The 14707-nt window shown below is 47.1% G+C and overlaps 1 protein-coding gene across 4 annotated transcripts in view; it reads left to right on the forward strand.

Annotated features, from left to right (window-relative positions):
* Window positions 1-14249, forward strand: part of Ppargc1b (PPARG coactivator 1 beta) — a 114659-nt gene extending 100410 nt beyond the window's left edge. For 2 of the 4 annotated variants that reach the window (XM_008837909.3, XM_029565831.1), the window contains 4 exons: window positions 810-885; window positions 3117-3238; window positions 6204-6358; window positions 7183-14249. In XM_008837909.3, the coding sequence (XP_008836131.1) occupies window positions 810-885; window positions 3117-3238; window positions 6204-6358; window positions 7183-7283 (454 nt within the window). In that variant the 3' untranslated portion in view covers window positions 7284-14249. Of the gene's footprint in view, window positions 1-809; window positions 886-3116; window positions 3239-5946; window positions 6359-7182 lie in introns of those variants that run through there. The other 2 variants (XR_607428.2, XM_008837910.2) reach the window with 2 other exon arrangements.
* Window positions 14250-14707: the final 458 nt, after the last annotated feature.

Here is a 14707-nt window from a genome sequence, read left to right on the forward strand (position 1 = left end):
GCCTCAGGTTTTCATCTGGAAAATGGGAACATGTAAGACCTCCTGAGAGTGTGTTTTGTTTTGTTTAAAACAAGGAAGTGATGCTGGGCTTGGTGGCTCAAGCTTTTGATCCCAGCATTACTCTGGAAGTAGAAGCAGGTGGATCTCCGTGAGATGGAGGCCAGCCTGATCTACATATCAAATTCCAGGCCCACTGTGGCTACAAGGAGACACTGGCTCAAAAAACAACAAACAAACAAACAGAACAAACAAAAGATAAGGAAGTGGTGAGAAGACTTTTCCATCCCTAAAGGCAGAAAAAGGTGAGGCCTGGAAGGCAGGGCCAGAATTAGTACTGAGAACTAGCTGGGTGAAGACAGATGACCCGGTGTTCAGTCCCACACAGCCTGAGTGGCATGACTGAGTGGAAGCTGGGTTTCTACTGAAGTGAGACTGAGCACTGTCCCCTAAAGAAGCCTCTTCCACAGGGTGTGGTGGCGTGCGCCTTTACGTACTGATTTAATGCTCACAAATGGCTGGAGCCCAATTGGTTGGGCACCTCTTTTGCAGAAGAAGACGTGAAGCTGAGAGGGTTGGTAAAGTTGGCTCAATATCACCCCACGGGGAGGTAGTGGAGCCGGGCTGAGGCAGGCGGTTTGAGGCTAGGCCAGCCTGCTCTATGTAGTGAGTTCCAGGCCAGCTGGGGCTACTGGGAGACCCTGTCTCCAAAACAAAACAAAACAAAAAAAGAAGCCTTTTGAGGCAGCCCTCCCACTCACCATGTTCCTCGGAGTGAGTGCCTCTGCTTTGCTTTGCTTGTTCACTGACAGATGTGAAAGCAGAGGGTCCTGTTCAGATGGAACCCCAAGTGCCCGGCATGCCAGGAAGCGGCGGGAAAAAGCCATTGTAAGTGACCTGGGGTCCCTGAGCCTCGGGGAGTAAATGGGAGTGAGCTGGGGTGTCAGGAAGAACTGGACCTGTCGGCTTTCACCCCCTGCTTAAGGAATAAGGGACTGATGCAGGACATGACTGCCCCATTTGAAAATCACAAGGGTAACCAACAGCCATCAAAGGTAGCACTATACAAAGTCCAGGCACTTGGCTGGCTGGGGTATGCAGTTAGTAGCCACTTAGGAATCAGCCTCAAGAGTCTTAAAAGAACCAAAATGGAAGATAGAACCAAAATGGAAGATAGTGGGTGTGAGCCAAGATAGGCTGCCCGGGTCACAAGCTACTCCTCCTGTGTGACCCTGGGCAAGTGCCCAGCTTCCCTGTGCCTCAGTTTATTCATCTGTATACAAGAGTTGAGCTTTGTGCTTCCTAAGGGTTTCCCCAACTTGATCCTGGCCCAAGATCAAGCAAGCCTATTCTATCCTCTTTACCTACCTCCAGGATCGTCCCCAGAGCCCAACCCTAGGCCCTGAGATTGCCCACAAAGCTGCCCCTGGGAGTGTGCAATGTGGAGCTAGGCCAACCAGTTATGGCATATCCATAGAAAGGAGAGAGGAGGGGTAAGACAGAAACACAAAAGGACAAGCAGCAGGCCAGCGGGATGACTCAGCAGATAAAGGTGCTTGCTGCCAGCACTGACAATCCGAGTTCAAACCCCAGAACACACACATTAGAGGGAGAGAACCCAAAAGTTGTTCTCTGACCTCTATATAGGTGCTGAGGCATATACCTACACACATACACACACACACATACAAATAATAAATAGTTATTTAAAAAATAGGCTGGAGAGATGACTCGGTTAAGAGCACTGGCTGCTCTTGCAGAGGACCTGGGTTCGGTTCCTAGCACCCACATGGCAGCTAACAACTAATGCCAGTTCTAGGGGATCTGACACCTTCTGGCTTCTGAGGGTACCAGGCATGCACATGGTGCAAAACATTCATATACACAAAATAAATAAATCTTTAAAAAGTAAGAAAACCAAAAAGTACCTTGTGCTTTGGAGGTGAGGGATATGTGAGGGGACACAGACCCCAGAGGTGCATGGCTCTATGCAGCAGGTACTTGGTACTTAAAAATCAAAGGTGAACAGTTTTTTCAGAGCTCACAGGCAATTGATTGTTCAGCAGTTTGACAAGAGTGGCACATCCTTGGCTTTGGGTGGCAGCAATATACAAGACAGATGAGGTCCCCACTCCTGTTGAGACAGAAAGAAAAAGACAGTAAAACAGTGGACCTGGAAGCAAATGGAAGTCAGTGGGGCAGCTCGGGGAGACTGAGAGCCCTGACTAGAATGTCTGAACTTGGCAGTCCTATTTGACCAGCAGGGTGAAGTACTTACATTGGTGACTGAGGAAAGGTGTCCACATGAAGTTTGTCATCAGGGATAAAAGGAGTAACTGGCAGAGTTCAGAGCCTGAGAATTAGAGGTAGAGGCAGCAAGTACTGCAGGAATTCAGGCAGCTGGGAAGAGGGGCTCTCCTTGGACCTGGATGGCCTTAGACATGTTATAGACAGTTCCAGTGACCAGGTGTGCAGTCCCACTATAGAGCCTGGTCCTGGTCTTTATTCCCTGCCATCTGTGGTCAGTGGTGGGTCAGTTGCCTGAAGAGTGGCTACGCCTGTTCCCAGAAAAGGCCTGTCTGAACCACATATTGTCTTGTCCGCTGGAGCACCTATGCCAGCTGCAACCATTAGCAGATCATAGAACTCAAGGGAAGCAAGAGGTTACAACCTGGGCTCCTGATCCATTCCCTCTGCATAGAACCAAACTTGCCTCAAGGTGACCTCCGGGGCACAGTGTCTGTGCTGTTGTTTTTAGCTAACTTCCCTAGTAAACAAAAGATAATGGTAGCTTCCATAGCCCTAATGTATCTGTCTCGTTATCTTTCCTTTTAGTGTGCCCCTGTGAATACCCAAGCCCCCAGTGTATCCTTATCAGCTTGCAGGTTCACCCTGACCTCTCCCTGGCCAGGCTCAAAACAAGTGCCTAGCAGAATATGCAGTTGTGCTGATGGTGTAAATCTGCTCAGTCCCTCTCTTGGGCAGGTGCTTCCCTGGGGGCCATTTCTCTGGCACTCTGTGGTCTCTGACTCCAGCAGCATTGCTGCTCAGCCTGGCCTGGACAGGGACAAGGACTCCAGAGAGCAATAATGGGGCCCCTCTTTGTTTCCTTTGAGCAGGACGAAGGCCGCATGGTATACATTCGAAATCTCTCCAGTGACATGAGCTCTCGAGAGCTGAAGAGGCGCTTCGAGGTGTTTGGTGAGATTGTAGAGTGCCAGGTACTGACCAGAAGTAAGAGGTAAGTAGGGGCCAGCCATTGCGGATAGGGGGGAGCCAGGAGGGATACAGTGCCTGTCCAGGGCTAGGGGCATAGAAGAGACCCAAAAAGATCTGCAGAAACAAGTTTGATGATATACATGGTCTAGACCTAGGGAGCCAGGCAGGAGAAAGATGGATGACCCTGAAACTGGTGACAGCAGTAAACCCTGCTGATGTGTTGTGAAGGGCCAGGCAGTTTACATGCATTCTCTCATCTAAACAGCTAATGCTACTAAATGCCAGCCATTCTTAGTCTTTCTGCTGCAGCTCTCCTTTCTGGTGGTTCTCAGACAAGTTAGCAGAACAGCTCCTTGGCTGAGCCAGGGCTAGAGCCTATGTGCACTTCAGTGCCTTTGTCCCTATAGCAAGTGCCCTTTGATAGGCTGAACATGTTTCATGTTGGGACCTCACAAGGCACATCCCCTGCCACTCACAGGCCCCTTCCTCTGCAGCAAGTCCCAGGGCTCTGACCTGCTAGGCAGCCCTGGCTTCTCCTCGCTCACCTAGGGGAGCAGGTGTCCATCTGTCAGGGAATCTGCAAAAAACCAGGGTTGCTCTTGAATGCTCCTTGCAGACACCAAAGCTTTGTCAATTTTAGACTTTCTAAATGATCTTCTGTTATACCTGCAAGCTCAGCTATTAGGATTTTTTATTTCATTTATTTTTATTTTATGTATATGAGTGTTTTGCCTGCATAGGACTGTAAGTGTACCACGTGTGCAATGCTCTCAGAGGCCAGAAGAGGGTGTTGGATCCCTTGGAATTGGAGTTACAGATGGTTGTTAGCTGTCATATGGTTGCTGAAACCAAACCCAGATCCTTTGCAAGAGCAGCTCTTCACCACTGAGCTTTCTCTCTAGCCCCATTATTAGAATTTTAAGGTTCTAATTTAGCAGAAATAATAATAATAAACTTCATCAAGAAAACAATCTCTTGTGTAATAGTTATTAAGGGTGGCTACTATTTAAAAAAAAAAGAAAAAAAGAAAATCCATGTTGGTAAAGATGTAGAGGAAATGGAACCCATATGAGATGTTGGTGGAGATATAAAATGCTGTAACTAAAAAAGTAAAAGTAAGCATAGAACTTCTATTGATCCAGAAATGCTACTTATATGTTAATATATTCAAAAGAAGGACTGGAGAGCTGGCTCAGTGGTTAAGAACACTGTCTGTTCTTGTAGAAGACCCGGGTTCAAATCCCAGCACCCACATGGCAGCTAATGACTGTCCTTTCCAGGGGATCCGACTCCCACTTCTGGCCTCCACAGGCATTGCATGACATGGGTACACTTACACACATGCAGGCAATACACTTATACATACTAAATAAATAAAAATAATAAATAAAATATTAAAAATATATATTCAAAAGAATTGAAAACAGTATCACAATGAAATTCTGGAAAAATGCTGTTTACATTTACATCATGTACCTTAAGTAGTCATATAGAGACAGACTGTAGAATGATTGTTGCAGGAGGCCCAGAGAGTTAATGGAGATGTTGTTTAATGGATATAAAGTTTGCTTTTTAGAAGACAGACTACCATAGATCATACCAAGTATGGTGGCACACACCTGTAATCCCAGCACTTGGAAGGTATGAGGACCGAGAATTGGAGGACTTGGATACATAGCAAGTTCAAGATTAGCCTGGGCTCTACATAGTAAGGCCTATCTCAGAAAAACAAAGCAAACCAAAGCTTTTAAAGAGACTCATTGTACAACAGTGTGTATCTGTTTAACACTACTCAGCTGTACAGCTAAAATGGTAAATTTGGTATTGTATATTTTTAACCATAATTTGAGTCATTACACAGAATTTTGCAAAGTTTATGCAGTCTTCAGGATATCATGCAAACACAATAACAGAAAAACAAAACAAACATTAATCTCCAAAGAGAAGAGTCAGTTTGTTAAGACTATAAAAGTGCATAAACTTTTTAAAGGGGAGCCTTGGACATACCACTGTTTTCAAACCTTCATGGAGGCAGAAGGGTTTCAACTTCTCCCTAGTTGAGACAGGCATCAGCACATTGATTCCTGTGGATGTTTATGGGACTCTCGTCCTTGGCCTAATCAGTAGAGGCCTGCAACTTTGTTTTGGGGCTCAGGGAGATTTATCAGTCCGATTCTTTGCTCGTTGGTAGAGCTGAAATGTCAGGGCAGAGCTGCATGCTTCCTAGGTTATCTCTTGGTTGTAGAGTGTCTGCCTCTAGCACTAAACTTACCTGTTAGCAGCTTAGAGACCCTGGGGAAACAGGAGTCACCTTACAGTTCAGGCAGAGATCTGAGATAGCTCCTTTGGGGTTTAGCTTTGGGTAGTAGGTTCATCCTTGAACTAATCACTATTTGAAGGAAGACCACTGTCGTGTGACTTTCCCCCTGATACTTAGACGGGGGTGGATACTGAGCAGGCAGCCTAACAGATGTCATCTGTGTATGATAAGTTGGGTCTGAAGTATCAGCAGTATTAGGGGCTGAAGTTGGCCAAGTTGGCCACCAGGAAAATAAAGGCTGAGGCTGTCTTTGAAGAGTACAAAGGATAGTAAGGGGAGGAGCCATAGCAAACAGGGATGATGGGGAGTGTTGGAATACTACTTTATGTTAGGGAGGCCCCGACTAAGTCCCCACTAAGCCACATGCCCTCGGGCAGAACCCTGAACTCCATAGCACCTGTTTCCTCTAGGGGGGATGGCAGCACCTCCTCATGAGATCATCTGAATGTGACACAGTGCATGGTGTTCAACATCTGGCAGACATCCCTTGGGTCAGCTGTCCTCGTGTTGCAGAGGTCGGCCCAGTCAATATCATCATTTCATTGGGGGAAGGGGGCATAAGACTTGAGTCCCAAACCTTTGTAGCTTTCTGCTCCTCATCCAGCAATGAGTGGTCTGACAGCATCCACTCAGCTAGCCTAGAAATACCCTTATCCTCTCCCTCCAGAGGTGAGAAACACGGCTTCATCACCTTCCGGTGTTCAGAGCACGCTGCCCTGTCCTTGAGGAATGGCGCCACCCTGAGGAAGCGCAATGAGCCATCCTTCCACCTGAGCTACAGAGCACTCCGGCCCTTCCGCTGGCCCAGATACACTGACTATGGTAAGCATACACAGCCCAGCTGAGTTCTAGTGAGACCCAGAACATGAGGGACCATGACTTCCTTTGATGACACTCAGACTAAAAGCCTTCTGGACACAGCTCCATAACAAGCCCCAGTGTTCTCGTCCATTGTAACTTGCAACTCCTTTGCCTGAGGTTGCTGTCTTGCTTTCCTTCTGGCCTCTGGTCCATCTTGTCCTCGCCTGTGTCACTAAAGGCCCACAGTAACCACCTACAAGAAAGCCTAGCCTGTGTCCAGCCAGCCAGCAGGACCATAGCTGCCCTCTTTGCATTCATTCCATGATAACCCTCAACCAGGCAGCAGCTTTGCCATTAATGGGCTACTGTGTGACCGCACTGTCATCGTGCCCTTGCCATTTAGGGGGAAGTAGGTAAAAGACAAAGTACGACATAGGAAAGAATCATTTGTAGAAGAGAGCCCAAGATAGCCTGCGTACTTAATACAGGTGAGTCCAGGCCAGGCAGCATTCTACCTTGCAGCATATCCATTGTGAGTCAGTTTCCTATCTGTACAAGATAGGCTCATTAACCTTCTGGCAACATGTTTACTAGTAGGTGGGAAAGTCTTGGGAAGAATTCTAGGATATTGATTGGAAAGTAGCTCTGGGGTACTCTCTTCAAGGGTCCCTTGCTCCACAGTCAGGGCCCCTGAAGCCCAGAGACGTTGCAACAGTATGACAGTGCTCAGTCCCGCTCTGTGGCGCCCTAGTCACCCCTACTCCATGGGGCCCACTCAGTGGTAGATTTGCTGGTTATCTGGGCTCTCTGAGTTGCTTACTACCTTCCCTCTCACTGGCCTCCAGATCCCACTTCAGAAGAGGCCCTTCCCTTGTCTGGGAAAAGCAAGTATGAAGCCATGGATTTTGACAGCTTACTGAAAGAGGCCCAGCAGAGCCTGCGTTGATATCAGCCTTAACCTTCGAGGAATACCTCAATACCTCAGACAAGGCCCTTCCAATATGTTTACGTTTTCAAAGAAATAAGTATATGAGGAGAGCGAGCGATCAAGAACACACATGAAAGACTTGAACCTGCTATCGTTTCCTTTTAAAAACAAATCAATGTTTACATTGAACAAAGCTGCTTCTGTCTGTGAGTTCCCATGGTGTTGATGCTCCACTGCCACGTTAGTGTCCTCGTTCCCAGGGGGCTGTCCTGGGTGCACCTCGAAGTGCTGGGTCAGTCTCCCTCTGCCCCTCCTGCCCACTGAATTCCTCTCGTAGACTTGCAGCTATGTTCACCATAACATCTCGTCTGTAGTGTGTGATGATGAAATTGTTACTCGTGAATAGAATCAGGATTATAAACTCATTTTTAATTGAAGAAAAAAAGTATATCCTTAAAATAATGTATTTATGGCTCAGATGTACTGTGCCTGGGATTATTGTATCGCTTCCTTGATTTTTAACTATGCACTGTCATGAGGTGTTTGCTACTGAGCTGCACTGCTCCCCTGGCCACATCATCCTGGAGGTGCTGGGTGGCCACTACGCTGGTCCCCAGGAAGGAGTGGCCTGCAGTGCCAACTATGAAGAGTGGAGAGAGGCGGCCAGGCATCTCCTGCCAAGCCCTGCTCTGCCTGTTATTTGAGTGAGTTTGACTCCAGTTATAATGTGAGCCCCCTTCCCATGCCCAGCTGACACTTGGGAGTACCTGTCTGTTAGTAAGTGCTCAGAGCCTCGAGTGCCTATGAGGAAGGGGAAGACCTGGCCTGAGGTCCCATGGCCAGGGGCAGGCAGAACAGTGGTTCCCACAAGGCTGGGCCTCCTGGACCAAGACTGCTATAGGAGCTGGCAGAAAGTTCAGGGGCTGGAGAGGTGAGTTCGGCTAAGCTGGGCAACAGACTAGAAGCCTAGAAGCCCAACGGCTCATTTAGGGGTAGGTCAGCAGTTGACTCACCAGCATTAAGGCAAATTCAAGCTCTAGCATATGCTCAGGTGTGCCCTCAGCTTTGATCCTTCGTCACCCTGTGGCTTGCCTTGCCTGTGGGGCAAGGCACAAAGCTTTGTGACACCTACAGTACAGACTCCATCTAGGAGCAGTCATGGGGGCGGGGCAACTGCCAAGCCATCCTATATCCTGTTCCTCCTCTGTAACTTTGTAGGTGGGGTGGGACAGGGCCTAGGAGATTGTGAGGGTTAGGGGTAAAAAAGGCACTCCCAAGTTTCCCTCCACCTCCTGGAGCCTTCACTGTGGGCTCTACTTCAAACTGTTTTTTATCACTGTCTAAGCCATGTCTGGTATGACATTCTGAGGTGCCTCAGGGCCCTTCATGAGGGAGAGCCAGCCAGGCAGATTGTGAACTCTTGTGCTTCACACTGAGTAGCTCCTCCTTGATCTTGGGACATTTTCTTTTTTAAAAAATTCTCTGCCACTTTAAGAAAGTTTGAAAGTGACTTATTAAACTAACCAAGCTAAATTAATCTCCTACTGATGCCCTACCCCTTTGAGAATTGGTGATTGAATTTTTTTTATGATTATCAAATACCTCAGTAGAGAAAGTGAGCCATGCATGATCTTGTGCTGGGTATTAGGGATGTGCCCCATCCATAGATAAGCCTGGAGGGCACAGGCTTCAGCAGAAATAGGCAAATTGAGTACCTGTGTGTCAAATTAATTGACCTCTCTGGACCCCAGTTTCCTTTTCTGCGAAGTAGACTGAGAGAGAAAGATAGTGCCAATGCGGACATAATTGATCATAACACTAATTTTTTAAAACCTGGTTATGCAGTTAGCATGCTCTGAGCAGTCATTACTAATTAGTGTTTAATCTATTTGACATCCTGATCTAATGTTTGAAAGACTCCCGTTGTTCATATAGGTATGTTGACTGGATTTTGTGCTGGCCCATCCCTGTCATGTCCTAATTCACCAGAGAAAATGCCCCTGAAGGAAGCCATTACTTGACATAAGACTCCTAATAGTGCTGTGACACACAACCGTCTTGGGGTGGGGGAGACAGCAAACAGAAACATAACAAGAGAAGGCAGAGCTTGCAAGGAGAGACCAGACAGAGGGACTTCCACAGCACAGACCAATGTTCTGAATTCCTTTATAGCTGTTCACTGCCTGGCATATGGTAGGCACATTAAAAACTGGGTATGGGATGGACTAGAATTACAGTTCTCCAGCTGCATCCTGTAAGACCTGATCTGTAATGAAAGGGGAAAGTAAATGTTTACCCTGAAATCACCTGATGGGAAAGAGACTAGATTTAGTTTGGAAAGCTGTGTGAGTTCTGACCCCACCAAGAATTTCCTTTGTGGCTTTGTGGAGTCCCTTCTTCCTGGGCCTCATAGTGTAGGAGTTGCCCAGGTAACCTGGGCTGCCTCCTGTTTGCCACCTCCTGTTTGCTTTCTCAGTTGTACCAGGCCAGATGATGGCCAGGTTCTCAGCAAAGAATGAGTCTCTTTTTTCCCCTTTAGGGTTAGCTGGAGCTGCCCAGCCAGTTAATCCAGGGCACTTGAAGTCATTTAGATGTCAGCTCTTAAGCAGAGCAGAGCCCTGAGCCTGGCATTGGGGACCATATACCAAAAGTATACTGCTGGGAGCCGTGAACGGGGAAGATGCCTGCCAAGAGTGTCCAGTAATCTCCAATTGCCCTCCCATGCAAAAGAAGATTCCCAATTCTGCAGATGACCAGCCCTGCAAATGACCTCCCTCCGGAAGATTCACTTGGTGCTGTGTATCATTCACCAAGGAGACCGGCAGGTCCCTCAAGGACCATGAGTCCATCTTGGTCTCTTTCCCACCAAATTAAGGAGTAACCCAGAGGGAGCAGCTGCTCTTGGCAACCATCTCGTTGTAGTTCTGTGCTAGTGTGTCTCAATGATGTTTACGTGTGATTGCCATACAGCTTCCTGTAGACTGTGTTGACAGCCACCCGAGAAGGGCAGGCTTGCTGTTATCTCTGTGCCGTGCTAGTATTTCCCAGGAATGTCCAATCCAGTCACTAAGTGGAATTCTTCCATCTCCTTCCTCAGTCGGTACAAGGCTGAATCAGAGCTCACTCTCTGGGGGGACTCTGGTTACTGAAGGAAAATGCATCAAATAGGTAAAGAATATGAGTGGTTGGAGTGCAGCTAAGGCCCCTACCCACCCCCAATACATTGCACCTCCCACTAGAAAAGTCCTAGTGAGTCAGAAGGCAGCCATCCCATGCCTGCACGTGCCTGGAGCTCTTGCAGCATCTAGGGTACAGCAGGGCTCCTGGAGTTGGGGGGAGTGCTCCAAGCCAGCCGCAAAGACAGCCTTCAAGTCGTGACGTAGACATGCAATAAAGATGTCTTTTGTGGCCTAGAGCCTTGTAGGCTAGTGTTTCCAGGCCAAGGCTGCTATGCAGGTGGTAAATGGAGAGAAGGTACAGGCAGCCCAGTCCTGCCTGGCCAGCTCCATCCAGGGTCTATTCAGGCCTTGAATTCAGTTCATCTCTGAGCTGTGCCTGCTGCTGCAGGGGTGTGGCACCCCTCTGTGAAGCAGAGTCAACCTGGAGGGAGTGTTGATTGATTCACTGAAGTCAAAAGTATTGTTCCTAACATTCCATCTTCAGTGGTTTTGCTCAGCTTGGGAAATCCATATCTCAGTGTCACATGTGACCAAGGAAAGGGATTGGATGTATAACAGCAAATAAAAGTGAACACAGTGGTTTCATTGGCCAAAGAAGGATCCTCTCCCCCTTCCCACTGGGGAAGAGGTAAAGTCACTGGTGCCTATGTTAAAGCTGATCCCCAAATCCCTGAGGTATTTGCACACATCTCCAGGACTGCTTGCAGAATTTAGGGGTACAGGGTAAATGCAGGGAAAGGCTGAGAAACCCATACATATACAGATGGTCTTAGTCTAGAACAGATTGGGAAAGGGGTACCCCGGCACCTCCTGCAGGACTCCCAGTAAGTAACTAGGGAGAGATGGACTTCACACTAGCCAATAAAAGCACTTTGAGAAAAATTGACACTTCAGCTTGGCTCCACATTCTCCTCCATTAAATATGGGTGTCCTTTGTGTGAGGTGCTATCAAAGAGACTGGGTCAGGGGGCTGATGTGAGGGAGAAAAAAGAGGAGCCTTCCAAGGTAGTAGCCATGGCAGGAGACCCTGCAGATGGCCAATTCTTTACTGGCCTCTTGGCTAGAAGCCCTAGAAACGGTGCAATGGGTTTACATCTTGGTATGCACTTTTGTAAAGATTAAAAACAGCCTAGCCAATTGCAATGGTTTGTGGAACAAATCATTTAACTATAAGCCATCTCAGAGAAAGAGAGAGAGAGAGAGAGAGAGAGAGAGAGAGAGAAACCATGGTTTCTTACTTGCTATGTGACCTTGGGCCCCTGTTTCCTGAGCTAGCAAATGAGGCTGTCAGTGATGCTCATCCTGCAGCTGGGGGAGCCCAGAGTCTGCTCTCTGGCTGGCTCAGGGGGAGAGGAGACTGCAAGATCATCCTCCTCAATAGGATGAGACCTACACAGTCCTGGCTGAGTTGCCTTACTGAGAAGGCCAACTCCCCAGGACAAATTCAAGCCATAGTTTCTTTGGGGGATGGTAAGGAATTAGCCCCCCTTCTGGGCTAGGTCCAGTTTCTCATTAGTCTTGTCATCATCCCCACCGAACAGCTTTTAATCTGAATGTTGTGACCACTTGGCTGTCTCTCTCTTGCTTGCAGACAATATTAGCAATACATTTGTTTTTCCCAAACAGCTTAACTTGGGCACTTTTCACACATTGCTTTCAAATGATTGTAAAACACATGCGGCAACAGGAGGCACGGATCACACTGCATATGTTTAAGGGCAGCTTTTGTTTTTTGAATCTTTAATGGTATAGCAGCAGTGACTGGGCCTTTGATTTGAGGGGACAGATTTTCACAAAGTCATTTCATCAGAATGCCTTGCACATTGGGAAGAGTTCAGAAATCCTAATGCCCCAATTAGGGGTTTGCCACTTAAGAGTTTTGCAGGTGGTCAGTGTCTATGCTGTGCAATAGAGTGCCTAAGAGGTGTTCATACAGCTAAAACCCCTCCGTGATGTTGTTTTTGTTTTTGTCAAAGGAATCTCTGAGGAACCCTTAACAAGCCTCCTTTCTCTCTTTGCTGGCCTTGGGTAGTGTCCTTGAGGAGGGGATTGGTCAGCACTTTGCCTTATCAACATGCGGGCGCCATCTAGTGGCCAAAGACTGCCCACCGGCCACCCTGATGGAAGGCAAAATGAATCCCTTTGGCCAGCCACCATGCCCAGCCACCACACTAACTTGAGCATGAAACAGTGACGTGACTGAACTGTCTGTGGGTTCAGCACGAGGTCAGAAAATTCTGTACTCAGCCACCCAGATGCTCATACAGTATGAGAGACGAGGGCGAACCCTGTGTTCAGGTACCCCGGAGAGGTTTACTGTAACTGCAATACTGGCAGCCCAGCTGCCAATCTTGTTCAGTGAACCTCTACCAGGTGGCCCACATTGTACTTTTGGGACAAACGAAGAGATTGGGTGTGAGGATTGGGGGAAAAGGGGCCCTGGCCGTGACCTTTGATATGGTCCACTGAATAGCCAAACAGGTTTTGTTTTTATTTTTTGGTTTTATATTTTAAAGTTTTGTCACATGTTTTTGTGTTAGGAATAAAAAGTCATAAACTATCCCCACCTTGGTTTCTTGGGATGTTCTGATTCCACCTGAAACAAGCTGGAACTCTGTAGGGGCACATGGTCTGGAGATATGTGGGACAGCACAGTGAGTCACTGTATTTCCAGATGGTTGCTGGAGGAGATGACCATCCACAAGTCCCACTCAGTGCAGTTTGCTCCAGAAATTCACACCTGCCCCCTCGCCTGCCTCCAGTGTCCTGTAAGCCTTGGCCTGGACACCTGCTTCTGCTAGAGGCAGCTGCTGAGGTTGAAGCCAAGACACTATCCAGCTCCCTGAGCCCTAGGTTTCAAGAGACAGTGTCTATAGCTAGCCTTAATTGACTGGGCAAGGTGGTCCCCAGGTCCCTTCCAGCATTTCCAAATCTTGGACTCAAAATCCCTTTTTCTCTTGGTATGACCATACAGCCTAGAGAATTCTGAGCAATAGGGAGCCAGGGCTTTCCCTGGCTCTGCGACAGGGTCAAGCCAGGGAATGGCTAAACTTGAGAGGTTTTGTCATACCCAGGGGCGCTACTGTAGGGGGCATTATGTATTAGGAAGCTCAACAAGGTAACTGCAGCCCTGGGGTATGTGAGTGTCAGGCTGTGAGAGTGTGTGTGTGTGTGTGTGTGTGTGTGTGTGTGTGTGTGGTTACATTGATGCATTTCTTGAGAAAAGTGCAAGAATTTCACCTACACAGAGGGACACATCTGCTTTGTTATTTATAATAGAGAGCTAAATTTTAATTTTTTAAAGGACACTGCTAATGATTGGGAATCGAGTTTTTAGTTTTGCTATTTTTTTTAATTGGTAGAGGATTTTTATATATTTTTTCCATTTTGTTGGGTTGTGTCCTTATTTATATAAATACTTTATCTGTGAGAGGCAAGGAAGAGCCCTTCTTTGCTTTTAATTATTGTGGTTGTCATCGTCCCTGTTTTATTTCTGGTGTGATTTATCTGTCTTACCTTCTAAATGAGAAACTGTTTTCCTGTATTTGTACATTGTCAGATTCTATAGTTTCATAGATAATTTAACCAAATTGCTCTATGTATTATTATTCTGTGAGTATAAAGTTCTATTTTAACGTCTGTAAATACTTCAGAACTGGCTTCTTTCCTCCAGCTCCCACCTCGGAGCTATTGTTTACATCACAAAAACTGTAGAATCTCTATGCTCATGTACTGTAAATAGTGAAGTGATCTGCTTATAAATAAACTTAACAAATACACTATGGAGATTAAAAAGAAAATACTACCCACAGCCCTGCCCAGAGGTGTCTTTCTTTGTTGGTCCTGTGAGTTCATGGGGGCGGGGGTGATACCAACGCTCAGCACTTAAATGAGGGAGTGAATCTGGATCCAGTCTTTCCTCAGAAAAGGCCCTGGTCAAGGGTTTGGTTTGGTTTTGATTTTTCAGTACTGGGAATTGAATCCAGGGCCTTGCTTAGGTTATAACTACTGAGCTATACTCCTGGTCACTTTTTATTGTCATCTTGAGACAGAATCTCACCAAGTTGCCAGTCTAGTCTGGACTTACTATGTAGCCCCTGCTGGCCTCAAACTTAAAATTCTCTCCCTCAGCCTCCTGAGTAATAGGAGATGCACATAACCATGCATGCTGGGCCCAAGTCCAGGTTATTCCCCCACAACTTCATCAAAACTCTGTTAGTTCATTCTCCTCCCTCCCCAACACTTTCTGAATCACGGGTCAGA

This window comes from Nannospalax galili, unplaced genomic scaffold, assembly GCF_000622305.1.
Source record: "Nannospalax galili isolate Female #2095 unplaced genomic scaffold, S.galili_v1.0 scaffold19, whole genome shotgun sequence".
In the NCBI taxonomy this organism is placed as follows: domain Eukaryota; kingdom Metazoa; phylum Chordata; class Mammalia; order Rodentia; family Spalacidae; genus Nannospalax; species Nannospalax galili.